Below are 27,821 nucleotides of genomic sequence, written 5' to 3' on the forward strand. Positions count from 1 at the left end.
ACCTGGCCATGATGCTGCCCCTAAAACCCAGGCAGCACCCCTTGACCCACAGTCCAGCACACGTTACCCGAGCGGGATCTGTCCTTTCCCTCCAGAGGGTAGCCACCGGTTCCTTTGGTGGCTGGGCCCCAGCCTGCTCTGCTGAGGGCCCTCCCTCCAACCTGCCTCTCCGGAGGCGGCATTGCGGAAACGGTAACGGTAAACAACTTATTTACAAGCCACTTAACGTTTGTGGTTGCCCTGCAAGTTCTCGGGCTTGTCCATGAGCAGTTCCTCGTGCAAAACAACTTAAACGGTCCCCACGGGGACAACGGTGTCGGCTCCGGCCGGTTCAATCACTGTAGGACAATCAGGTTACTGTTCGGTAATCATCATTTTTCATCATTTTCAAAACTTTCAAACATTTTTAAACATGAACTCAGTGGTGGTCCCAACAGGGACTGCTGCAGCGGGCATCCGCTGCCCTACTCCGGACTTTCAGCTTCTTCCGAGGGAGGGGGTGCGGGACTCACTCTGCTCTCCTGGTTGCCCCGCAGTTTTACATCCAGGGCAAACCACCCTCTCTCTCCACAGTGCCGGGTGTACTGTACAATATCGCCCGGCATTAGGTTACGGCCGGGATGTTCTTCAGGCAGGTGAGCATTCACATCCCGCCGGGCTACAAACACTTCGGCCTCCAGGCCCGGTTCATAGATAAACCCGTAGCCCCGGCGGACATCAAACCGCCTCACCTGCCCCTCGTACAGCGGTCCCCGGACACGGAATGTTGCTTGTCGGAGGTTCTCTTTTTCTCTAATGGCTCTGGCCACCAGCTCGGCCTTCTTTCTCTCCCGTTCACCGATCTCCAGGCCCAACGGTACCGGCTCCCTATCCCAATACGGCGCTGCTGCGAGCTCCGGCGCACGGGTCGGGCCCCGCGGGACATTCTGGACGTTGCCCACTGTCAGGAATCTGGGCGGCGTGTCCCGCGGTGTCCTGGCCTTGGGCGCTGCCTTACAGCAACAACCCGGCGCTACCTCAGCCGAGGTGTGGGGGATGGGCATAGGGGCTTTCCGCTGCTGGGCCTTCGGCTCGGAGCGGGTCATCAGCTCCAGCTCGGGGGACTTTTCATGGGATGCCTCCGGTTCTGTTTTTGGGACCTTCCAGGGCAACACCTCCGGTCGACTACGGGCTCCGGCTACAGGTCGGCCCGCCTGGGCGGGGACGCTGGGTATTGCTACCGGTTGCGGTGGTAGCAGGCCTAGTGGCGGGGTCACAGCCTCCGAGACGGGTGGCGAGGGAGGCAACGGGGGGAGAGGGCTTGGACCGGGTCCCGCAGCCGCGATGAACGGCCCTTCCAGGGCATCGGGGCGTGGGTCACTCACCCTCCCTTCCTCCGCTCCCTCCTCGCGTCTCCGCACGGCCGCTATAACGTCCGCCATGTCGGCCTCCCACTCCTCCATGAGGAGCTGCATCTTGACCTGCAGCCTTAGGTAGAGCTGCGCGGTCCGGATTTCCACCCACGCCGTGGTTCCTGGCGCGGGGGCTACGGTGTCGCGGGACGGCATCCACATGTTGCTGGCGGCTCTTCCCAGGAACAAGATGTCTGCAGAGTCCTGGCGTCCCTGCTTTTATAGCTGCGCTCACATGCAGCCAGTCGCCATCGCGTCCCCCTTAGCTCTTTCCGGCCCCTCCTCTCTCGGGGCGGGGTTTTGGCCTTCGCGCCTCTGCTACTTGAGTCCGGCTGCTGCTGCTCAGTGGTGGCTCGAGCGGTGGGCCGGATCCCGGGGGTTCTCGAGCGGCGCTCCTCGCCCGTGAGTGAAAGGGGATTGGGTTGTTGGGATATTGTCTATTGTCCGTGACGCCACCCACGGTTGTGGTGATTTGTTAGCACCACCGCTGGTCGGTGTGGGGATGCCGGGAGTGATGGTGTGAAGCAGCAAGTTGTTGTGTTGCCCCTCCGTGGGTAGGGGTGGTGATCCCGGGGCCCAGTGATGAGGTGGGAGATGCAGGGCTTGGTGGACGCGGGGGCAGCTCTGTGCCTTGCGGCACTGTGGTACTCACTCAGCCTGAGACGTTGACACAGTTCTCTGTAAAACACACGGCTGGAAAGAGGGTTCCCACGGACGGCTGCACTTGCTTTCCCCAGTAGGTGACGGTGATGTCCCTTTTCCTGCACCTGATGTTGTTGATGGTCTCGATGGGTTCCCACCGATAACCCGCTCCCCGGCTTCAAGCTGGACCGGAGGAGCTCTACTCTTTGCCCGCAGGCGCTGGCCCTTAGAAACTGGTGCCCTGGCGGTGGCGGTGTCTCTACTGTAATGGTTGGGCTGTTGCCTTCAATCGGGACTTGGTTGTTGGGGGATCTACGTCCCCTTCACTGACGGATTTGGCAAATTATGGCGACTCCTAGCCTTGCCGGGGTCCGAGAGGCCCCTGCCCTGGTGCTGACTGTCCTTTGTACACTGCTCCAGACCGCCGGGCCACCACCCGTCCGCGGTCCTTCCAGGAACTTCCAAACGGTCACCCCTCCGGACAATCACCGCCGTTGCTGACCTTGCTGACTCTGTCCTGCACACAGCTGGACCCACTTCAGGCTTTCTTACTGTCACCGCTCTTACTTTCCTCCTTTTCCACTTTACTTCCTTCACTTCACTACTTTCACTTCCTTAACTCATCTTAGCTGTTTACTCCTTCACTTCCCTAGCTGTTCTGCCTGGTTCTTCCCGCCTCCAGAGCTGTGAACTCCTCGGTGGGCGGAGCCAACCGCCTGGCCCACCCCCTGGTGTGAACATCAGCCTCTGGAGGAAGGCAACAAGGATTTTGGGTTAGCTTTGGTGTTCTTAACTGGGGTGTAGGGTGTGGTGGTGTGATGACCTGTGACCCCTGGCTTGCCCAGGGCTTCACACTAGTAGAGCAATTCCTGCAGGGGTTGGGGTCCGTGGAAGACCGCAAGCAGCTGCGGCTGTGGGCCTTGGAACACCCCAATCTGGACTTTGCAGTACTGAAAGATCGGGCCATCAAGGCCCTGCAGGTCCCAGCGCCAGACGCTCCTGAGGCGGCCCCGTGGCCGGCTGAGACCGCTCCTATCACGGTGGCGCCTCCACCCCCGGCTCTACCGGCTCCTGCAGCACCCATCGGGATGATGGAGGAACTAGCAGCCCAGGTCCGCCGCATGGATGGAGACCTAGCCAAGATCCTCGCTGCACTCCAGCTTCCGACGAGAGTCAAGCCCCCAGGAGGGATCCAGCTCGCCGACAGCCCGGAGGATGTCCCCTGGATGCAGCGGAGAAGAACCAATGACTCACGGTATGGGCCTCCTATCTGTTACAGGTGCAGCAAGCCTGGCCACTACTCTAGGCGGTGCTCGATAAACGAGCAACCCCTGGGGCCAAGGGCCAATCCTCAGGAGTAGACACCAACGGCCCCCCTGATTGGCGAGACCGGTACGTCGGAGCTCGCCCCATCATCCCCCTGGAAGTGGACGGCGTCCCGCTCATGGCCCTCTTGGACACAGGATCACAGGTAACCACTATACCATATACACTGTACCAGCAGTATTGGGGCACTGACGAACTTGCCCCCTCTTATGATAGCCTGACCCTGATCACAGCTAATGGACTCCCGCTAACCCAGGTGGGCTACAAGCAAGTGACCCTGACTGTGGGACGTGCGGCGTTAAAGAATCAAGGGATGATTGTGCTAATGAATGAACCCAGTGATCACACCCCGAAAGTAATCTTGGGGACCAACATGATGGAACATTGTATGAGTGAGGTGCCGAATCCGTTGCAGCAGTTGGCCGCCACAGCAGGAGGAGGCCGGCAGAGGGCTGTGCAGCGTGAGATCCGGGCCCTTCTGTATCGGCAGCAAGTGAGCTCGACTGGCGGAGAGATTGGTGGAGTGAGGGTGATGGATGTGGCCCCCTTGGTAGTGCCACCCCGAAGTGAAATGATGATCTGGTGCAGGGCAGCAGTAGGCCCCCAGGGGCGCGACTACCCGGCGATGGTGGAACCCACGCCTTCCGAACACTGGCCCACGGTGATGGCAGCCAGAGGGGTGGTTGACTTTAAAAAGGGGAGAGTGCCTGTAAGAGTGCTGAATTGTGGAGAGGAGGAAGTCAGGCTCCCCCGTTATGCTACCCTCGCCAAGTTGCTCACCTTAGACCCTCACATCATTCACGAAGCTGTCCCTCTTACCTCAGCATCCCCTGCCGGTAACCATACACCCTCCGCACAGTTAGAGGGGTGGTGCCAGGAACTACACGTAGGTACTGAAACCACACCCACGCATCGCAAAGAGTGGGTATACAGGGTAGTGCAAGAGTATGAGCAGGTTTTCAGCAAGCACCCATTAGATTTCGGGAGGATTAAAGGGATTCAACACCATATCTCTACAGGTCTACACCCACCCATCAAAGAGAGGTATAGGCCCATTCCGCCAGCACACTATCAATGCGCTAAAGACATGTTGAGGAACATGAAGGAGGCGGGGGTCATTCGGGATAGTTGTAGTCCCTGGGCAGCCCCCCTGGTGCTGGTAATGAAAAGGACGGCACCATGTGAATGTGTGTGGATTGCCGGAAGATCAACCAGATCACGCATAAAGATGCCTATCCTCTCCCCCGTATCGAAGAGTCACTAGCTGCACTGAGAACTGCTAACTTCTTCTCTACCCTTGACCTCACTAGCGGATACTGGCAGGTGGCAGTCGCGCCAGAGGACCGTGGGAAGACAGCATTCGCCACTCCCATGGGACTCTGTGAGTTTAACAGCATGCCGTTCGGGCTGTGCAATGCCCCTGGGACCTTCCAACGGCTCATGGAGTGCTCCCTGGGACATCTCAACTTCGAAACGGTCTTACTGTACCTGGACGATGTGATCGTGTACTCCCAGACGTACGAGGCCCATCTGGAACATCTGGCTGAAGTATTCGCGTCCCTAGCCAAATATGGGATGAAATTGATGCCCTCTAAGTGCCACCTACTGAAACCCAGGGTGCAGTACCTCGGACACGTGGTGGGCGCGGAAGGCGTCGCCCCAGATCCTGAGAAGATCTCTGCCATTCAGGACTGGCCGAGGCCGACCAAGGTGAGGGAGGTGAGACAGTTCCTGGGCCTGGTGGGCTACTATCGTCGCTTCATTAAGGGGTACACGAAGATGGCCGCCCCCATGCAAGACCTCCTCGTGGGACAGACCAAGGGTGGCAGGCCCTCTGGAACCCCATTGGCATGGGAAGAGAAGCACGAAGAGTCCTTTCGCCAGCTGAAGACGGCCTTGACCGGGGAAGAAATCCTGGCGTACCCCGACTATAATCTCCCATTTATCCTCTACACCGATGCCAGTAATGTAGGCTTGGGAGCCGTCCTGTCCCAGGTCCAGAACGGAAGGGAAAAAGTGATCGCCTACACCAGCAGAAAACTCCGGCCCACGGATAGGAACCCTGAAAATTACAGCTCCTTCAAGCTTGAGTTCCTAGCACTGGTGTGGGCCATTACTGAGCGATTCCGCCATTACCTCGCAGCCGCTAAGTTCACCGCCTATACGGACAATAATCCGTTAACCCATCTGGACACGGCCAAGCTGGGCGCGTTGGAGCAGTGGTGGGTGGCCAGGCTGTCTAATTATGACTTCACGATCAAGTACCGAACCGGCCGCAAGAACACCAACGCGGACGCGCTATCCCGGATGCCCCACCTACCGGAGGAGGGGCCGGAGGGCGATGATCTCGAAGAAATCGAGCTGCCTGCATTTCACTGGCCACCAGTCAAGCAGTTGTATGTCAAGCAGCAGCAGGCGAACCTGGACCCGCTGCCAAGTCAGGGATGGCAAGAAGCCCAAGACCAAGCGCCTGCCGTCCAGGTGGTCAAGACCATGATTGAACAAGGTTCCACGAGACTGGACCCTGCTGCTCCGCCTGAGGCCCAACGGCTGTGGAAAGAACGAGCCCGGCTGCATCTGGACCAGGGGAAACTGTATCGGGAACTGATCAACCCGAAGACCCATGAGAAGGTTCGTCAGCTGGTGGTTCCGCAGGCTAGTGTGCCCACAGTTCTACGGGCTTACCATGATGGTGCTGGGCACTTTGGGTGGAAAAAGCTGGAGATGCTGTTGAGAGAGCGGTTCTATTGTAGTGGGATGCGGGAGTCTGTGGAGGCCTGGTGCCGAGAGTGTGGTCCCTGTGCACTGAGAAGAAGGGACGAGGCCAGCCAGAAGGCCCCTCTACGCCCAATCATCACTCATCAGCCGCTGGAGTTGGTCGCCCTCGACCACGTGACGCTCACCCCTAGCCGAAGTGGGTACACCTACGCCCTGACTATTGTAGACCACTATTCAAGATTCATGGTGGTTGTCCCAGTCAAGGACCTGACCGCCCGTACCGCCGCTAGAGCATTCCAGGCCTATTTCTGCTGACCGCACGGGTACCCGGAGAGGGTGCTTACCGACCGGGGCCCGGCTTTTGAAGCGGAGGTGTTTCAAGAATTCTGCCAGTTGTACGGCTGCATGAAGATTTGGACCACGCCTTACCATGCCCAGACTAATGGCATGTGTGAAAAGATGAACCATCTGGTCCTGGGTCTCCTCAAGACGTTACCGCTAGAAGAGCGGAACCTGTGGCCAGAAAAGCTGCCTGACCTGGTCGATATGTACAATAACATTCCTTCTAGCTCTACCAAATGTACACCAGCGTATTTGATGAGAGCTCGGCCAGGCCGGTTGCCGGTGGACCTAGAAATGGGCTTGGAAGCTCCAGAAGCCCTCCCTTCGACTGCTGGATGGGACACTCGGCGGAGAGCGCAGTACCGACAGGTCCAGGAGTACATAGAGAGGAACCTGTGTCGGAGCCGGGAACAGCAGGAACAGTACTTCAACAAGCGGCCTCCAGCTGGCCCCTTTAAACCTGGAGATGTAGTACGAAAAAGAAGAACCCATAAGCTTGATGACCAGTGGGAAAAGACCCCGTATGTCATACAACCCACTAAATGGGAAGATGAGAAGGCCTACCAGATTAGTCGTGACCAGGGGAAGACTTCGGCCAAGGTGTCCAGGGACCACCTGAAGAAGTGCCCATCGCCGTTGAAGGTGGCAGCTGAAGTTCCAACCCCCAGACGAACCGGTGAACAAGAGAAAGAGGTGATCCACACAGTAATGGGTGATTTCCCAGCGGACTGGCCTACACAGAATGGCGCGGTGCTTATTCCGGTAATAATGTTCCCACAACCCGTGGAGGAAAAGGAGACAGAAGTAACCGCCAGTGAACCAGTGCCCAGGACTGCACCTGTACTGTCCCCCTGAGTCTCCACCGGCCCCACACAGTAGACGGGAAGAGGAGCTGACTGTCTCTTCTGTACCCTTGCCCTCCACTGTTAGCATTGGGCCCAGAAGGTCCACACGCCCCAACCTAGGCCAACCCCCGCTTAGGTACAGGGAAACTACCATTTAGGGGTGTCATATGTTAAGTATGTAAATATGTGATTGAATGACATTAATCAACCGTGACCTTCATCTGATTATCTGTGTGATTATCCCGGCCGTTGCCGGCAAGTTGTCCCCGGAGGGACTCTTTGTGTGTTTACAACCTGCATGAGAGACTACTCATGGACATGGCCGAGAACTGCCATGCCACCCACAAACTGGTGGGCATGTAAATAGTTCATGTGATGAAACCGTTGCCGCCTCCGGAGAGGCAGATTGGAGGAAGGGCCCGCAGCAGAGCAGGCTGGGGCCCGGCCACCACCAGGACCGGTGGCCATCCTCCGGGGGTCAGGGGTCCCCCAAGGAAATAACAGCCGGGTGCGAGTTACCGTACCCGTTCCCGCTCGGGCAGCCTGAACCTGGACTGGGGCAAGGGGTGCTGCCCACTTCTTAGGGGCAGCTTCAGGGCTAGGTTGCTTGGGTGGGAGAGCGTAAGACATCCGTCCGTCCGTCAGTATTAAATATGTTTTGTTTATATGTGCAACAATTAAGTGTCCTCACAAAAATTGCTTACATGTTTGAAATGTTTACATGTTAATTTATATTTTTACAGTTTTTGAAAAAAAATAAATAAAACCGGTGATGGACGGGCAGCCCGCGGACGGTCTGCATTTCACCAAGGGGGAATGTGGCGCCATGGACTAGCCAGGTCGTCACAAATAACACACAAACACCCCCACCCCATTAGACAGGGATACCAGCCAAACAAAAACCCTTGTTGCCTCCCTCCAGTGTCTGATGTCCACACCAGGTGGGGTGGAGCCAAGCGGTTGGCCCCACCCACCGAGGAGTTCACAGGCCTGGAGGCGGGAAAAGTGACAGAGTTTGGAGTTTGAAGTGAGAGGAGTGAGCACTTGGGTGTCTGGGTTTGTGACCCAGGCACTGACAGCAAGGTTGGCAGACGGTGGTGGCCGTCTGCAGGAGTGGTGAAGAAACGCGGAACCGTAGGACCGGGGTCGGGCGTTGGCCCGCCGGTACCGGCCAGGGAGCGAATTGAAGCCAGCACACACAGGCAGGGCCATCGGACCCCGACCAGGCTTGGAGCTGCCGACAATAGTCAAATCCGAATGTGACCGGAACCCCAGGGGTTTCCTAACAGCAAAAGTCCCGATTGAAGGCAACCGCCCACACCGTGAGGGTATACAGCTACCGCCTAAGGCTAGAGACCCAAGGGCCAGCGCCTGCAGGCAAACGGGCTCCTCCGGTACCCATACACCAGGGAGCGGACTACCGTTGGGGATCCATAGTAGTCAAACGAGAACATCAAGGTGCAGGGAAAGACAGGCGCGATCACCTCTCCGGGGAGAGACACAGCAGCCGGCTGCGGGACCCATCCATCCAGCCGTTTGGTTTACCGAGGACTTTGTACATTTCTTACTGAGTGAGTACACCCGTGCCATCCGGCACCGCGCCACGCTGTCCCTGCAACCCTGCACCTCACCAACCCAGCCTCCCCGTCACATCACCGGGCCCCGGGACCACCGACCCCTACCCACGGAGGGGGAAAACAACATCCCAGTTGCTCCCTACCATCGCTTCCGGGATCCCCGTCACCAGCAGCGGTGGTCCCATCTTCACCACAACCCTTGGGTGGCGTCACGGACTAAATCCCCCAAACCAACCACCCCTTTCACTCACGGGCGAGGAGCGCCGCTCGAGTCCCCGGATCCGGCCCACCGCTCGAGCCACCGAGCAGCAGCCGCAGCAGCGCCGGACCCGAGCGTTAGCGAGCGCGCAGCAGCGGCGGCATCCTCCCCGCCCGCGACACAAGCATCTGTTCAAATGTTGCTCCTTCTCTTCAGAGCCCTGCCATGTGCGCAAACAAGAGATTCTAACCACATATGGGGTGTCCGCATACTCAGGAGTAGCAGTATAACAAATTGTGGGGTCAATTTTCTTCCTTATACCCTTGTGAAAATAGAAATATTCGGGCTACAGCAACATTTTTATGGAAAAAACCTTTATATTTCATCTTCATAGCCCAATAATATAAAATTATTTGAAGCAACAGGGGGTTCAAAATGTTCCCCAAGGCTCTTGATAAATTCCTTGAAGGTTGTAGCTTCCAAAATGGGGTCACTTGTGGGGGTTTTTGCATGTCAGGGGCTCTTCAAATTAGACTGCAATTGATTCCAGCCAAAATTGTTCTCCAAAATTCAAATAGCGCCCCCTCTCTTTTTTGAGCCCTGCCATGTATCCAATTAGTAGTAGTAGTTTCCCACCACATATGGGTATGGTATTACATTAAAAAAATTGCACATCAAACTGTATCTTCCATTCTTTCCTGTTACCCTTGTGAGAATGAAAAAATTGGGGCAAAGCAACATTTTGGTGGAAAATGACTATTTTTTTGCTTCACTTTGTTTTAACTCCTGTGAAGCACTTAATGGGTTAACAAACTTCCTAAATGTGCTTTCGGATACCTTGAGGGGAGCAGATTTTATAATGGGGTCACATTTGGAAATTTTCTAAAAGTAGTTTCAAATGTAAAGTGCTCCCTGATAAAATAGATTTTGAAAATGTTGTTATATAAATGAAAAATTGCATCAAATCTTTTAACCCTTTTATATTTCTAACTAGTTGTACTACCTGGCTTCGCCCGGGTTAATAACTGCTGTTAACAAAATAGAATGTATTAACAAAAATGTATTCTGCACACAAAAAACACAAAACAAATAGATATAAATGTAATTATAATGTCTGTCTCCCCCTCTGTATATATCTCTCTGTCTTTCTCTCTATCTCTTTGTCTGTCTCTTTCCCTGTCTGTCTCTGACTGTCTGTCTCTTTCTCCGTCTGTCTCAATCTCTTTCCCTGTCTATCTATCTCTTTCCCTGTCTGTCTATCTATCTCTGTCACTTTCCCTGTCTGTCTCTTTCCCTCTCTTTCCCTGTCTGTCTCTTTCCCTCTTTCCCTCTGTCTCTTTCCCTGTGTCTGTCTCTTTGTCTGTCTCTTTACCTGTCTTTGTCTGTTACCTTGTCTGTCTCTTTCCCTCTTATTCCCTGTCTGTTTCCCTGTGTCTGTCTCTGTCTCTTTTTCTGTGTCTTTCTCTTTACCTGTCTGTGTCTGTCTCTTAACCTGTCTCTCTCTTTCCCTCTCTTTCCCTCTCGTTCCCTGTCAGTCTGTCTTTGTCTGTGTCTGTCACTTTGTGTCTGTCTCTTACCCTGTCTATGTCTGTTTCTTACCCTGTCTGTGTCTACCTCTTTCCCTGTCTGTGTCTGTCTCTTTCCCTGGCTGCATTGTGACACGCCAACATTCCATATAAGGGCGTGGCTGCGCATTCTTCTGAAGTTCTGGCTGCACTGTGGCTCCCAGCTCCATTCGCTTTAATGTAGGCAGGTTTTTTGGTGACTAACTGTAAAGCGCGGGGTTAAAATTACCCCTCAAAACATAGCCTATGACGCTCTCGGGGTCCAGACGTGTGAGTGTGCAAAATTTTGTGGCTGTAGCTGCGACGGTGCAGATGCCAATCCCGGACATACACACACACACACACACACATTCAGCTTTATATATTAGATTAAAAAAGTTTGCAAAATGATGCTAATGTAAAGTAGACATGTGATGAATGTTAGTCACTCAATTAATGAATGCCTCTTTTAAGGTCATACAAATTCAAAGTTTGAAAATTGCTAATTTTTCTTACAATATCCGTGTTTTCTTAAATAAACACAAATCATATCAAGCTACATATACCACTATCATTAAGTACAATATGTCACGAAAAAGATTCTCAGAAGCACTGGAATGTTTTAAAGCGTTCCAGAGTTATTAGCTTGTAACAAGACACTGGTCAGAATTGAAAAATTGGGCCTAGTCAGGAAGGTGAAAATAGGCTTCAGCAGTAGGGGTTAAAGGGAACCTGTCAGGTGCAATATGTACCCAGAACCATGAGCAGTTCTGGAGGCATATTGCTAATCCCTGCCTAACAGTTCCTGTAAACACTAGCATAGATAAAGAGATCTTTAGAAAAAGTATTTCCAAAGATCCCATATGGTATGCTAATGAGGACAGGGACTAGTCACAAGGGCATTACTTCCCTTGGCTAGTCGGCCTTAGCATATAAGCACGTCCCTATGAGCGTGCTAACATGCTAATGAATGTACAGCGTCAGAGGATGGTCACTCACCTCTCACCTGCGTAGTGCGCATGACGGAATGTCCGAGATCATGAGCACAGCCAAACCCAGCATCGGAGGCGATGGCAGCAGAGAGGTGAGCGCGACCATCTTCTGACGCTGCTCCGACTAGCCAAGGGATCTAACGCCCTTGCGACTAGTCGCTGGCCTCATTAGCATATCATATGGGATCTTTAAAAAAAAAAATGCTTTTTCTAAAGATCTCTTTATCTATGCTAGTGTATACAGGGACGGTTAGGCAGGGATTAGCAATATACACGCAGAACTGCTCGTGGTCCTGGGTGCATATTGCACCTGACAGGTTCCCTTTAAAGGGATGTCACCAGGATGTTGCTACACCATCTAAAAGCTGCATGATCTACAAATAGAGGTCCGGATTTCAATGATGTGTCACTTACTTTACTGGTTGCTGCAATTTTTATTAAAAACTTGCTGCAGATCTACCAGTTCTCTGAATGCTGAGCATATAACCCCGCCCTCAGCACTGATTGGCAGCTTTCTGTGTATACTGTGCATAGGCAGAAAGCTGTTAATCATTGGTGGAGGAGTAAACAATTAAATTAAACAATGATTTTAGAAAAACTACACTAAGTGGCCCAGTAAGTGACACATCGCTGGAATCAGGATCTCTATTTCTTCATTATGCTTTTCTCAGATTATGAAGGAAAAACCTGGTGACAGATTCCCTTTAAAGCCTCGCCCGTAATAAACATTATTATTTTGTAGGTGAATCTCCCATGTTTGATCGGATCTGCTGACAATCTACACCCCAAAATAGACCATTGGGTGAATGCTGGTGAATCTATGTTTAGGTGTCTGTGGTCCCTTTAACAGACACAAGGTGCCTTCTTTCATGTATATTCCATTTCGTCATTCACATCATTTTCTCTTTTCAGATGTCTATAGCCTGTGATCTTCAGTTTCCATGAAGCGCTGCTTATCTATCTGCAACAGACACATTAGTACCTAATGCTGAATATACATATTACAGAATTTTGCTGATATCACGGTGACCGGAGAATGGCCGCAGCTTCATGTAGTAATCCTGTTTAACACGGAAAGGCTAAACAAATGCCTGGAGGCAGGTAAACTGTGCACCCAAAAGTGGCTGAATATGCATGTACAGGCTATTAAGATATTCACATAAATTCTGCAGTGATCTCTGTAAGCTAAAAGGTGACAGATTTTGGCTGGTCCACAGATTTCATGTTCTCATTACTGTTGATTCTTGTATTGATTTTTGCACCAACAGTAATATGTTCCCTATTATCTAAATTTCTCTTTGTTGTAGTCTATAACTATAGTAGTCTTTAAAATACTGCCCCCTATCTACAGGAAAATATCTGCTATAATACTGCACGCATGTGGCAAGAATACAAATACTATAATTCTGCCCCTATATACAAGTATATAACTGCTATAATACTGTCTCTATATAAAAGAATATAGCGGCTATAATACTGCCCCTATATACAAGAATATAACTACTATAATACTGTCCCATATGTACAATATAACTGTTATAATACTGCCTTTTATGTACAATAATACAACTGCTATAATACTGACCCCTATGTACAAGAATATTACTGCTATAATAATGCCCCTATGTACAAGAATATAACTACTATAATACGGTCCTCTGTGTACAAGAATATAACTTATGTAATACTGCCTTCTATATACAAGACTATGAGTACTATAATACTGTCCCCTATATACAAGAATATAAGTACTATAATACTGTCCCTATATACACGAATATAACTACTACAGTCATATGAAAACGTTTGGGCACCCCTATTAATATTAACCTTTTTTCTTTATAACAATTTGGGTTTTTGTAACAGCTATTTCAGTTTCATATATCTAATAACTGATGGACTGAGTCATATTTCTGGATTGAAATGAGGTTTATTGTACTAACAGAAAATGTGCAATCCGCATTTAAACAAAATTTGACCGGTGCAAAAGTATGGGCACCCTTATCAATTTCTTGATGTGAACACTCCGAACTACTTTTTACTGACTTACTAAAGCACTAAATTGGTTTTGTAACCTCATTGAGCTTTGAACTTCATAGGCAGGTGTATCCAATCATGAGAAAAGGTATTTAAGGTGGCCACTTGCAAGTTGTTCTCCTATTTGAATGTCCTATGAAGAGTGGCATCATGGGCTCCTCAAAACAACTCTCAAATGATCTGAAAACAAAGATTATTCAGCATAGTTGTTCAGGGGAAGGATACAAAAAGTTGTCTCAGAGATTTAAACTGTCAGGAACATAGTAAGGAAATGGAAGAACACAGGTATAGTTCTTGTTAAGCCCAGAAGTGGCAGGCCAAGAAAAATATCAGAAAGGCAAAGAAGAATGGTGAGAACAGTCAAGGACAATCCACAGACCACCTCCAAAGACCTGCAGCTTCATCTTGCTGCAGATGGTGTCAATGTGCATCGGTCAACAATACAGCGCACTTTGCACAAGGAGAAGCTGTATGGGAGAGTGATGTGAAAGAAGCCGTTTCTGCAAGCACGCCACAAAGAGTCGCCTGAGGTATGCAAAAGCACATTTGGACAAGCCAGTTACATTTTGGAAGAAGGTCCTGTGGACTGATGAAACAAAGATTGAGTTGTTTGGTCATACAAAAAGGCGTTATGCATGGAGGAAAAAAAACACGGTAAAATTTGGTGGAGGTTCCATCATGCTTTGGGGCTGTGTGGCCAATACCGGCATCGGGAATCTTGTTAAAGTTGAGGGTCGCATGGATTCAACTTAGTATCAGCAGATTCTAGACAATAATGTGCAAGAATCAGTGACGAAGTTGAAGTTACGCAGGGGATGGATATTTCAGCAAGACAATGATCCAAAACACCGCTCCAAATCTACTCAGGCATTCATGCAGAGGAACAATTACAATGTTCTGGAATGGCCATCCCAGTCCCCAGACCTGAATATCATTGAAAATCTGTGGGATGATTTGAAACGTGCTGTCCATGCTCGGCGACCATCAAACTTAACTGAACTGGAATTGTTTTGTAAACAGGAATGGTCAAATATACCTTCATCCAGGATCCAGGAACTCATTAAAAACTACAGGAAGCGACTAGAGGCTGTTATTTTTGCAAAAGGAGGATCTACAAAATATTAATGCCACTTTTATGTTGAGGTGCCCATACTTTTGCACCGGTCAAATTTTGTTTAAATGCAGATTGCACATTTTCTGTTTAGTACAATAAACCTCATTTCAATCCAGAAATATTACTCAGTCCATCAGTTATTAGATATATGAAACTGAAATAGCTGCTGCAAAAACCCAAATTGTTATAAAGAAAAAAGGTTAACATTAATACGGGTGCCCAAACTTTTTCATATGACTGTATAATACTGCCTCTATGTTCAAGAATATAACTAATATAATACTGTTTAATATGTAAAGCATTGGTCATAAGTTTGGACACACCTGTTCATACATTGTTTTCATTGGAATGAGCACATTGTGGTTTCAGAATGAAGGCAACAAAACCACAACAATATGTAAAAAAGGAGTAAAGAAGATTTTGTAAAACAAATCAAAATGTGTTAAACCTTAGATTCTTCACAGTACCTCCCTTTTACTCTGATACCAGCTTTACACCCCCTTGTCTCTCAAGCAGCTTCTTCAGGTCATCATCTGGAATGACTTCCAGCAGTCTTCAAGGAGTTCCCAGAGGTTGCGAACACTTGGCTACTTTTCCTTCATTCTGTAACCAGTTTATCCCATCACAATTGGCTTGAGGTCTTTTGACTGTGGAGTACGTCATTAGACGCAGCCCCCCATCCCTCTCATTCTTAGTAATGTAGCCCTTCCATAGCCGTCACATAGCCTGCAGGTTCTATTGTTTCACCAATGATTTTCGCACTAACTGAAAACCAGCTAGGATGGCATGTCATTGCTGAATGCTGTGGTAGCCATGCTGACTAAAATTTGTTATAAAACAGCAACATTGTAACCAGTAAAGCACGCATCACACTATCACAACTCTCCCTCCATGCTTCACAGTGAACACCACACATGTAGAAATAATGCTCTCATCTTTTCTGTGTCTTATAAAGACAGAGTAGTTGATACCAAAAATCTCACATTTTGACTCAGATTTAAGCTGATGTAATGTCCAGTCCTTGTGTTGGTTAGCTCAAACAAGTCTCTTGTTCTTGTTTCAGTCTTTCGTAGTGTCTTCTTTGCAATTTCCTCTGGACAGGTGATGTTTCGATGTGTCTGCTACATGATATTTATGAGGACTATAATCTGGGGTGCTGTCAATTTGTGATTTTTGAGGTTGGTTACTCTTATGAACTTATCCTCTGCAGCAAAGGTAATTCTTGGTCTTCTTTTCCTGGGGTGTTCCTCACAAGAGGATATCTCATCATTGCATTTGATAGTTTTCATGACTGTACTAGAGGATACTTCTAAGATTGTAGGAATTTCCCAGATTGACTGTCCTTCATGTCTTAAAGTAGTAATAGACTGTTGTTTCTGTTTGCTTAGTTAATTGATTCTTGCCATATTCTGACTTTCAACAGTTTTGGAATAGGACTCCTCACTGCTTGGAACTGTGAACCAACAGTGCCTCTGCAAAAAAGATATCCATTTTACAAAAGATATCCATTATAATATATGTTGCTATTCACAAGTTTATACGTATCTTGTGCAAAGCTCACGGAACCATGTCTATTTTTTTCCGGTATTGTGGATGAAAAGGAACATTACATCTGTCCGTGAAAAATACTGATGACACACTGATGGGAAAAACGGACCCACAAATCAAACACTGATGACACGCTGATCCACAACTAATGATACCAGTACCATTTTTATGCGTACATATTTAAACACAAATGTGTGAATGAGGCCTGAAAGGGGGGTTGTCTAAGGATTTACAAACACCTTGGTTTGTTTCACACGTTTTTTCACTCCTTAGTTCCAACTGTTGGTTTAAAGGGTTTGCCCAGGTTTGGGCCACAAGTCTGAGGTCACAGTATCACAGTATTTGACTGCAGACTTGTGAACCCTCACAACTTGCCGGGAGCATACATAGAAATCATAGGGCCATATAGCAAAAGCCCTAATTGGGCCCCCTAATAAAAAAAATATATATATGGTGGGGGTCACAGAAAACCACAACTTTGCAGGCCTTGCACAGTAATTTTGCCTCTATTATAGCCATTTAGTGTTCCCACAAGATAACCCTTTCATGACCCCTATAAAGTTTGATGCCAGCTAATGTGCCCCCCCAACACAGTAAAGTACTCACACAGTGAATTTCTCCAGATCACAGTATGATGAAGACATGGTAGGAGTGGTTCCCAGCTTCCGCATATGATGTGCAGATGACAAATTAGTCTTCTTTTAATAAAACCATTAATTTATTTCCAAACTTTAAAAACATAAAAAAATATGGCATTGGCCAATGCTTTTCAAGCAGGAACTACTCTTACTCATAGCTATGATGACCCACAGCTATGATGACCCCACAGCTATGATGACCCCACCTCATAGGTATGATGACCCCACAGTACCACCCACAGTGACCCTAGGAAAGTATGATGACCGTCATAGTCCGCCACACACAGTATGACGGCCCCAACTCGGCCCTGTACACAATATGATGACCTTCCATACAGTATAGTAGCTCTCCATACAGCGTAGTGGCAATCACACAACCCACCACACTGTATAATGTCCTGCACACATTATAATGGTGTCACCCAATATAGTATGATGCCCCCCCACATATCACTCCAAATAGTATGATGGCCTCCAAATAGTATTATGACCCTCACATAGAACTCCAAATAATATGATGGCCCCACAAATAGCCCTCCAAATAATATGGTGCCCCCACATAGGAGTCCAAATAATATGATTGCACCAGAAATGGCATGATGTTCCCACAAATAGCCCTCCAAATAGTATGAATACCACCCAGGTAGCATGATGGCCCCCACATAGGACTCCAAATAGTATTATGGCTCCACAAATAGTCCTCCAAATAGTATAATAGCCCCACAAATTGCCCTCCAAATAGTTTGCTGGCCCCGAAAATTGCCCTCCAAATAGTATGATGGCCCCCCAGGTAGCTTGATGGCCCCCACATAGCACTTCAAACAGTATGATGACTCCAGAAGTAGCCCTCCAAATAGTATGATGGCCCCCACAAAGCACTCTAAATAGTATGATGACCCCCACATAGGACTCAAAATAGTATGATGTCCCCACAAATAGGCCTCCAAATAGTATGATGACCCACAAATAACCCCTCAAATAGTATTATGGCCCCCACAAAGTACTCAAAAAAATACTCACCTCTCCCCACTACCCCTCTGCTTTAGTGTCATCAGCTAGTAGTCTGCACTGCTCGGCACAGCGGTCACGATATAATGATGTCATCGTGCCTGCTGTACTGAGATGTCAGACGCACACGGAGAATGATGGAGGAGGGAGCGTCAGCTCCTCCATCATTACTTTCACCCAGGATGTGGATACAGTTGAAAGTTGTGTGTGAGTGGGGGGGGGGGGGAGTGCTGGGCAGTGATGGCGTTGGTTCCCTTTAAGGAGCCAATGACCAGGATTTTCGTATAACACTAAAGCCAGTGCTATACTGGCACTATCAGGCTGATTCTATACATACCAGTAGTGGTCAGCTCGGATGTTTAGGTGTTGAAATCCAAAAAAGTAAAGTTTATAAAATTAGCTGCTTGTTGAGTGGCAGCAGCAAAGCAGCACATAATATATTCATAGTTATCCCCTCCCAGTGGTAGAATTAGTATAAGTATTATACAAACAATTCACTTTGTTGCAGGACCTGTGTGGACCTGTTGCAGGACCATGGTCATACCAATGTGACCTGGTATCCAGGTTTGGTGGCTGAGGCCTCGTCCCCTCTGATCACATGGGTATGACCTCACACAGGTCCTGCAACAGATAAAGTGAATTGTTTGTATAATGCTCATGCTAATTCTAACAGGGGGAGGGGATAACTATGAATATATTATCTGCTCCTTTGCTGCTGTCACTCAAGAAGCTGGTGATTTTATAAATTTTACTTTTTTGAATTTCAAAACCTAAACATCCGAGCTGACCACTACAGGTATGTATAGAATCAGCCTGATAGTGCCAGTATAGCACTGGCTATTGATTATATATGAAAATCCTGGTGATTGGTTCCTTTTAAGTCTGAGTCTCCAAGTGCATATTCAATTGAAAACCATTGCATGAGCAAGGTGTCCAAACTTTTCACTGGTACTGTACAAGGATGTACTGTAACTGCTATAATACTGCCTTCTATATACAAGAATATACTTTAATTCTGCCCCCTATATACAAGACAATAACGTCTATAATAATGCCCCCTATGTACAAGAATATAACTACTATAATACTGCCCCATGTACAAGCATATAACTACTATAATACTACCTCCTATGTACAAGAATATAGCTACTATAATACTGCCCCCTATGTACAAGAATATACTATAATACTGCCCCCCTATATACAAGAATATAACTACTATAATACTGCCCCCTATGTACAAGAATATAACTACTATAATACTGCCCCTATGTACAAGAATATACTATAATACTGCCCCCCTATATACAAGAATATAACTACTATAATACTGCCCCCTATGTACAAGAATATAACTACTATAATACTGCCCCTATGTACAAGAATATAACTACTATAATACTGCCCACTATATGCAAAAATATAATTACTATAATACTGCTCCTATGTACAAGAATATAACTGCTAGCAGAAGTTCAGCTCTTGCAGGGACTCAGGATCGCACCCTTGAGAGCCAGGTAAGCCACTTACACACTATATAGTCAGTTGAGCCAGCGGTGAAAATGAGAGGCAGTTGCAGGTAAGTGATCTCTTATGACTTAGTGGTGAGAGCAGCATGTTTGACACGTTATATGGGTGCTCTTTTAAAATATCACCACAGTGAATACCAATTTAAAGGAGACTATTCGGGTTTCCTATCAGTCTTAATACTATAGTCCCATAACGGTATATATATATATATACAGTGCACTGCTGCAGGGACTAATATGAAAAGCAAATAATAGCCCCCTGATTTGTATTTTGAGGCTCTGTCTGGAGGGCATTTTCTGGTAGTACACTGTATGCCTGTGGAAAGCCCCATTAAGAATACTGCAGACATAGCAGTCTGTACCCAAGATAGGATCATATTGATTGGAGGGGTTTTTTTAATATATTTTTTTACATTTTCTCTGATTTTCCATTTAGGTTGTTGGTACCTCAGAGGTTAAATGAGGACCTTGTGACTGCCAGCAGCCAGAGGCTGATCACTTTTACCTACTGCAGATCTCCCGGGATGAACATGACCCAGAAGACGTCCTTGGAGCTCCTGGCATGTGATGCTACCCAAGCGTACCAGGGTAACGTCACCATCACCAGCAGGAGGTATGTGGACTTCATTACCGTCTCAGCCTAGCACCTATAGGATGCATTTGCAATCTCTGGAGCATGCCTGCTCTCTCTGCATGGATATACACAAAGGCATGGCCCTGGAATGATGCATGCATGTTGCTGTATAGCTATGCCAGGGTGCAGGTGCCCATCTCTCCCACACACAGGGCGACACGTGCTGACTGCCCCCCTTTCCCAGTCACACATGGCTGTCTGCTCCGTCACACAGTCAGTAGGATTGAGCAGCTTTTTCTGAGCTGATCTCGGTTCTCTGCCCATTAATGAGCTGGTGCAGACTCAGACCCGCCCAGCAACCAATGGCAGCTGAGGAGAAGAGTTGGGGAGGGGGGCACACTGCAGGCAGACTTGTGTTTACACCGGCCCCCCCAGACTGAAGTGGGGAGACAGGCAGTGAGGCAGCGTCTGGGACAGAGAGAGAGAAAGAGCAGAGCCAGAGACAAAGGAAGGAAGAGAAGAGAGAAGAACAGGAGAACTGGGGGTGATAGACAAGAGAAAGAAACTCCTGGGCACTGATTGGCATCGTGACCTTCTACTGCAGTGCCAGCATCTTCCCTCTGCACCCTGGTCCATTGCTGTCCGGTTCTTCAAGGCCACCTGTCCTGCATCCTTCCTGTAGGCATCCTGGTCCAGCTAACCCTTTCAGTGCCCAGCATCCTGTCCTTGGTGCCCGCTTCTGCTGCTAAGCCTACACCATCTGGACTGTCTGCGAGAAGCAGCATGGCATTTCTGTAGCAACTTTTAACTTCAAATCTCAGGATGGTGCAACATAAAACTGTTGGGGGAAACCCAAAGACACCTGATGCTGTTCCTGGGGGGCCCAGCTGGTGTAAGACACCTAGTGGGCACATTAAGCGTCCAATGAATGCCTTCATGGTGTGGTCTCAGATAGAGAGGAGGAAGCTGATGTCTCTGTGCCCTAATATGCACAATGCTGACATCTCTCGCAGTCTTGGCCAACGCTGGAAGTTACTGGAGGACACAGATAAAATCCCGTATGTCCGAGAAGCAGAACGTCTACGGCTCAAACACATGGCTGACTATCCCAACTACAAATACAGGCCACGCCGACGTACCCGGGATCCGGCGAGCAGAACACGCGCCAGACTGCCCCGTACCACGTCTAGGTGCCAACCTGCAGCCTCGCCATGCCAGTCGGAAGTGAATCTGGGATCCAGCATGCACTGGGGGGAGGAAAATCCCAGGTGGGGGGGGCACAATGACGACCAATCAGAAGAGACGCAGAATCGGGAGTCATCACCACGCAGCCCAGAGGTGCCCCCCTACTCCCATGCCCGCTCCCTGCCCTCCTCCCCAGAGCCAGTGGAAGATGATGAGGGCCTGGATGAAAGTCTACCCGGACTCTGTTCGGGGTCCCTTTGTGTCCCACCAGAGAGAGAGCTTCCAAGCAGCGGGTCCCATTTCGAGTTTCCCGATCACTGCACCCCCGAGGTGGTGGAGATGATATCTGGGAGTGGCCTCCTCGGAAGTGTGTCCGACCTCGTGTTCTCCTTCTGATCCCAAACCCCACGTCCCACAGAGAGGCGTCGGCAGCAGGTAACACCTTGTGGAACTGACCCCCGCCAATCGAGAAAAGGTGAACGCATGGACCATTCTCACTCTCTGCAGTCTCTGAGCACTTTCCGTCCTGACTGTCTCTCCAGACACATACTCTTCAGTTTCTCAGGGTGCTCTCTGCTGTCTCTTTCAGCTTCTGGCTCACAGACAGGCTTCCTTGCTTTCGCTCACGTTGCTGTCTGAAATTTTGGCTGTCTCTCTAAGCATTCTCATGCTGTCTCTTAGTGCACTCTCTCTCGCTGACCCTTGAAAGAGATATCTTTCATTCTAAACTGAGCGCTCTCTCTTGTGCTGCCATCACCTCCAGGTCTGTAATACAGACGGGCACACACATGGTGCCCATATGTCTGCACACAGACATACCCCACACTTGTGCCACTATCTGTCTGCCAACCTCGCCCTGCTCCTGAACTCCAGAAAGGGGCCACAATAACTCAGAGCGAAGAGACAGGTAAGGACATACAGACTGGTGTGTACAAATCTATATAATCTAATCGATCTATCTAATCTATCTTTGTTTCTCTTTCTTTCCTTCCGTCTCTCTTTCTTTCTTCCCTTCTTTCTTTTCTTTCCCTCTCTCTTTCTTTACTTTCCCTCTTTCTTTCCCTCACTCTTCCTGTCTTTTTCTCTTTCTTTACTTTCCCTCTTTCTTTCCCTCACTCTTCCTGTCTTTTTCTTTCTTTTTTTCTTTCTTTCTTACTTTCTATCCCTCTCTTTCTCTTTCTCACTTTCTTTCTTTCCCTCTCTCTTTCTCACTTTCTTTCCCTCTCTCTTTCTCACTTTCTTTTCCTCTCTCTTTGTTTCTTTCTTTTTCTTTCTTTCCCCTTTCCCTCTCTCTTTCTTTCTTTCTTACTTTCTATCCCTCTCTTTCTCTTTCTCTTTCTCTTTCTCACTTTCTTTCCCTCTCTCTTTGTTTCTTTCTTTTTCTTTCTTTCCCCTTTCCCTCTCTCTTTCCCTCTTTCTTTCTTTCCCTCTTTCTTTCTTTCCCTCTTTCTTTCTTTCCCTCTTTCTTTCTTTCCCTCTCTCTTTCTTTCCCTATCTCTGTCTTTCCCTCTTTCTTTCCCTCTCTTTTTCCTTTCCCTCTTTCTTTCTTCCTTCTATATGGCTATCCATTTCAAATCTTTCTCAATTTTATCTATCGATCTATGAATCTCTCTATTATCTATCTATCTATCTATCCATCTATGAATGTTTCTATTATCTATCTATCTATCCATCTATCGATCTGTCGATCTATGAATCTTTCTATTATCTATCTATCCATCTTTCTATCTATCTATCTATCTATCTATCTATCCCTCTATCTATCCATCTATCTATCTATCTATCGATCCCCCTATGAATTCTCCTCAGGACAGTTTCTCCCACCTTACTCTCTCTATACAATGATAAACCTCAGGACAAGACCTCAGGACTTATTTCCCTGTAAATCAGGGTCTCAGAAACCTTTTACAGACCTCAGGACCCCTCTTGGCACACAGACCCCTCCCTATCGTCTCACTTTTATCCTCAGAAGCTCTCAGGAAACGTTACTGACCTCAGATCCCCTCATATAGCAAGGAAGGGGGGTGACCAACCACTATACCGCTCCTCTCCGCCTCTGCACTGTCTATATATATTTATATATAGCCTCTCACGCGTCTGCACATATGTGCATTAATCTGCCTGTGTCTGCTTCACTGCATGTATATATAATTTATGTCTGAGCTGCGCCTCCACAAGCAGCAGTCATCCCTGGCACACTGTGCAATATCCGTGCCAGTCACGTTCACCCTCTATATATACAGTATATTTATATACCAAGATGCATTTGCCGATATTTTGGCAGGGGCAGCAGAAGAGAGAGCACCAGTTCCAGATGGGCCAAAATGCATTCCTTAGGGTGGGGTATGTCTTATAAGGGGCTGTATATTCCAATATTTTGGGGGATACAGATATTTTTGGGATGGGCTCATTCTTTAAAGCTAGGGGCTTAGGGATAAGGCGAGGACTAGGGTTTATTTGTTTCTTATTTCTTACACCCACTCCTCCCCGCATCTTGTGAATTTCTCAGATTTGACTCGCTCAGGAACTCAAGATTTAATGCAGGGAATTCATATTTGATTGTAAGGACTCGGAGCCTAGACATCTGAAGGGACTGACCAGATTCACAAAAGAAGTCTTATGTTCCCGAGATGCCAGCAGGGCGGAGACACTGAGCAGTTGGAAAACCATCAGAGCTGGGGCACTGAGGGATTGGGGTTACCAACAACGCAGTGTCATCATGTCCCATGGGGATCATGCTATTTGCACATTTGGGGATTTTTCATGGAACGGAGCCAATTTGTGACTTTTTATTGGTAAAATTAAAAAAAAATAAAAAAAATACTCCTTCCAGATCCTTAACTGCGGGATCTGGCCAGATAGAACGGGATAAAATAGGGAGTGGGAGGGGTTAAGAATTAATGGGAAAGGGTGTTGGGAGGGAGGGAGGGAGGGAATGGGGTTAATGTATGGAGATGGAGAAACCATCATATCTGACAACAATAAAACGCAATGAAAATGTCTTTGCTCAGTGGTGATGACTGGTAAATAATCTGCAACCTCACAGACTAAGATTAGGGTCACAAAGTCCCCACCAAAAAGGAGTCATGGTCCCCGGAAAAAAATAACCACTATGTTGATGACAGATTGGGGCAGATTGACCTGCTGGAAATAGTGAGTCCCATTGTCCCCAATGGGAGCACAATGCTCTTGTTCTACCTGGGATACAAGGTAATGACATACTGACACTTGGGATACAGGACAATACCAATGACAATTGGGGTACAAGGTAATGACATGCTCACACTTGGGGTAGAAAACAGTGAAAAACTGGCATTAGGGGTACAGGGTCATGACATTGACACTTGGGGTACAGGCTAATGACTGACCCTTGGGGTACAGGACAGTGACAACCTGAAACTTTGGATACAAGGTAATAACATGCTGACACTTGGGGTACATGACATCTGGGATACAGGATAATAATACTGACACTAAGGGTACAGAACAGTGACACCCTGACACTTGGGGTACAAGGTAATGACATGCTGACACTTGGGGTACATAATACTTGTGGTACAGGACAGTGACACCCTGACATTTGGAGTAGAGGACAATAACACTGACACTTGGGATACAGGACAGTAACACTAACACTTGCGGTACAAAGTAATGACATGCTGACACTTGGGGTACATGACACCTGGGGTACAGGATAATGACATTGACACTTGGGATACAGGATATTGGCACTGACACTTGGGGAAAAAAGTAATGACATGATGACACTTGGGGTACAGGATAATGACACTGAGACGGGGTACATGATAATGACACTGACACTTGGGGTACATGATAATGATATTGACACTTGGGGTACAGAATAATACTGACACTTGGGGTACAAAGTAATGACATGCTGACACTTGGGGTACAGGACAATGACACTAACACTTGGGGTACAAGGTAATCATGTGCTGACACTTGGGGTACAAGGTAATGACGTGCTGACACTTGGGGTACAGGATAATGACACTGACGGGGTACAGTACAGTAACACTGATACAGGGGTACAGGACAATGCCATTGATACTTGGGGTACAGGACAAGAATATTGATACTTGGGGTACAAGTCAATGACCCTGACACTTGTTGTATGTGATACTGACACCTTGCGTACAGGACAGTGACACTTGGGGTACAGGACAGTGACACAATGACAACATTTCCTAATTTAGACACTTGTAGCTATTTCTTGTCTTACTGACCAAACACTTGTTAGCAAGAATGGTGCCAGGACCGGTGCCAGTGTATTACTGAGTAACGCTGCCAAGCATGCGGCATTTATATGGTTAATGTATGCGCAGCATTAAAAAGTAATAGAAAGTATCGGAGTGCATTCATGAATAATACACAGTATGGCGGAGCAGCTGGCGCCAATCTCGCCTCCTCGCACATATAGCCACACTGGACTGTTGGCCTTACTACAAGGTTTGCTACTTGACATCTGAACAGTCCAAAAATGTCCGTCTGTGTAAACGTGGATTTCAAGGAAGACTGGATAAGACCTTGCATTAGAAAAACCTGTGTCTGCAGCCTGTCATGTCAGCGGTATTGAAAGCTTCTGGGCTGAGCCAGCGTATATATTTCTATACACAACATCTACATGTAGATGAATTCATCATAGTGCAAGACGTAGAAAAGGTAATAGCTGCGCTCGTCTGAGAATCCCAAGATAATTTGTAGGAAAGATGTCCCCTCCAGTAACGGCTTCTGATCATGTCTTCTACTAAAGGATGCCAGCAGCAGCAGCGAGATGTAGACTGGAAGTGCACAACCCGAGCAATAGATGTGACATGCGAGAAACTACTGGCAATGTCTGACAGGTGGGAACCCATAATCCGGTAAACTTTAGGTACAGGACAATTGCACTGACACTTAGGATACAGGATAGTGACACTTAGGGTACAAAACAATGACACTGATACCTGGGGTACGGGATATTGACATTGATAATTGGGGTACAAAACCATTACACCTACACTTGGCATACAGGATAAAAGCACACATATATTTGGGGTACAGGACAATGACACTGACACTTAGGACATAGGATGACACATGGGAGACAGGACAATGACTCACTGACAATTGGGGTACAGGACAATGACACTTGGGTTACAGGATAATGCCAATGCCACTTGGGGGACAGGACAATGACACTGACACTTGGGGTACAGCACAATGACGCTGACACTTGGGGTACAGGACAATGACACTGACACTTGGGGCACAGGACAATGACAATGACACTGGGTGCAGGACAATGACACTTATACTTGGGGTACAGGATAATGATGCTGACACTCGGGATACAGGATAATGACATAGACACTCTTGGTACAGGATAATGACACTTGGGGCACAGTTCAATGACACACTTGGGGTACAGGACAATGACACTGACACTTGGGATACAGGACAATGACACTGACACTTGGGATACAGGACAATTACACTGACACTTGGGGGACAGGACAATGACACTGACACTTGGGATACAGGACAATGACAATGACATTTGGGGGACAATGACACTGACACTTGGGTTACGGGACAATGACACTGACACTTGGGGTACAGGACAATGACACTGACACTTGGGGTTCAGGACAATGACACTGACACTTTGGGTACAGGACAATGACACTGACACTTGGGGTTCAGGACAATGACACTGACACTTGGGGGACAGGACAATGACACTGACACTTGGGGGACAGGACAATGACACTGACACTTGGTGTACAGGACAATGACACTGACACTTGGTGTACAGGACAATGACACTGACACTTGGGGTATAGCACAATGACACTGACACTTGGGGGACAGGACAATGACACTGACACTTGGGGGACAGGACAATGACATTGACACTTGGGGGACAGGACAATGACACTGACACTTGGGATACAGGACAATGACACTTGGGATACAGGACAGTGACAATGACATTTGGGGGACAGGACAATGACACTGACACTTGGGATACAGGACAGTGACAATGACATTTGGGATACGGGACAATGACACTGACACTTGGGTTACGGGACAATGACACTGACACTTGGGGTACAGGACAATGACACTGACACTTGGGGTTCAGGACAATGACACTGACACTTGGGGGACAGGACAATGACACTGACACTTGGGGTATAGCACAATGACACTGACACTTGGGGTATAGCACAATGACACTGACACTTGGGGGACAGGACAATGACACTGACACTTGGGGGACAGGACAATGACATTGACACTTGGGGTTCAGGACACTGACACTTGGGGGACAGGACAATGACACTGACAATGGGGGACAGGACAATGACACTGACACTTGGGGTGCAGGACAATGACACTGACACTTGGGGTACAGGATAATGACACTGACACTTGTGGTACAGGACAATGACACTTATACTTGGGGTACAGGATAATGATGCTGACACTCCGGATGCAGGATAATGACATAGACACTCTTGGTACAGGATAATGACACTTGGGGCACAGTTCAATGACACACTTGGGGCACAGGATAATGACACACTTGGGGTACAGGACAATGAC

At 48.1% G+C, this 27,821-nt stretch overlaps 2 protein-coding genes across 2 annotated transcripts in view; one reads left to right on the forward strand and one right to left on the reverse strand.

Annotated features, from left to right (window-relative positions):
• Positions 1–21,274, reverse strand: part of LOC142311797 (purine nucleoside phosphorylase-like) — a 71,512-nt gene extending 50,238 nt beyond the window's left edge. The window contains exon 1 of the mRNA XM_075350544.1: positions 20,617–21,274. Coding sequence (XP_075206659.1) covers positions 20,617–20,660 — 44 coding nt within the window. The 5' untranslated portion in view covers positions 20,661–21,274. The remainder of the gene's footprint in view (positions 1–20,616) is intronic.
• LOC142311798 (transcription factor Sox-12-like) lies at positions 20,142–24,091 on the forward strand. Its single transcript, XM_075350545.1, has one exon. The coding sequence runs from the start codon at positions 20,847–20,849 to the stop codon at positions 21,603–21,605; it is 759 nt and encodes a 252-aa protein (XP_075206660.1). The 5' UTR covers positions 20,142–20,846; the 3' UTR covers positions 21,606–24,091.
• The last annotated feature ends 3,730 nt before the right edge of the window (positions 24,092–27,821 follow it).

Source organism: Anomaloglossus baeobatrachus, chromosome 5 (genome assembly GCF_048569485.1).
Source record: "Anomaloglossus baeobatrachus isolate aAnoBae1 chromosome 5, aAnoBae1.hap1, whole genome shotgun sequence".
Classification (NCBI taxonomy): domain Eukaryota; kingdom Metazoa; phylum Chordata; class Amphibia; order Anura; family Aromobatidae; genus Anomaloglossus; species Anomaloglossus baeobatrachus.

Excerpts from the sequence above, each read along its gene's own strand:
- LOC142311798 (XM_075350545.1), top strand. The coding sequence starts at position 20,847 with ATGGTGCAACATAAAACTGTTGGGGGAAACCCAAAGACACCTGATGCT.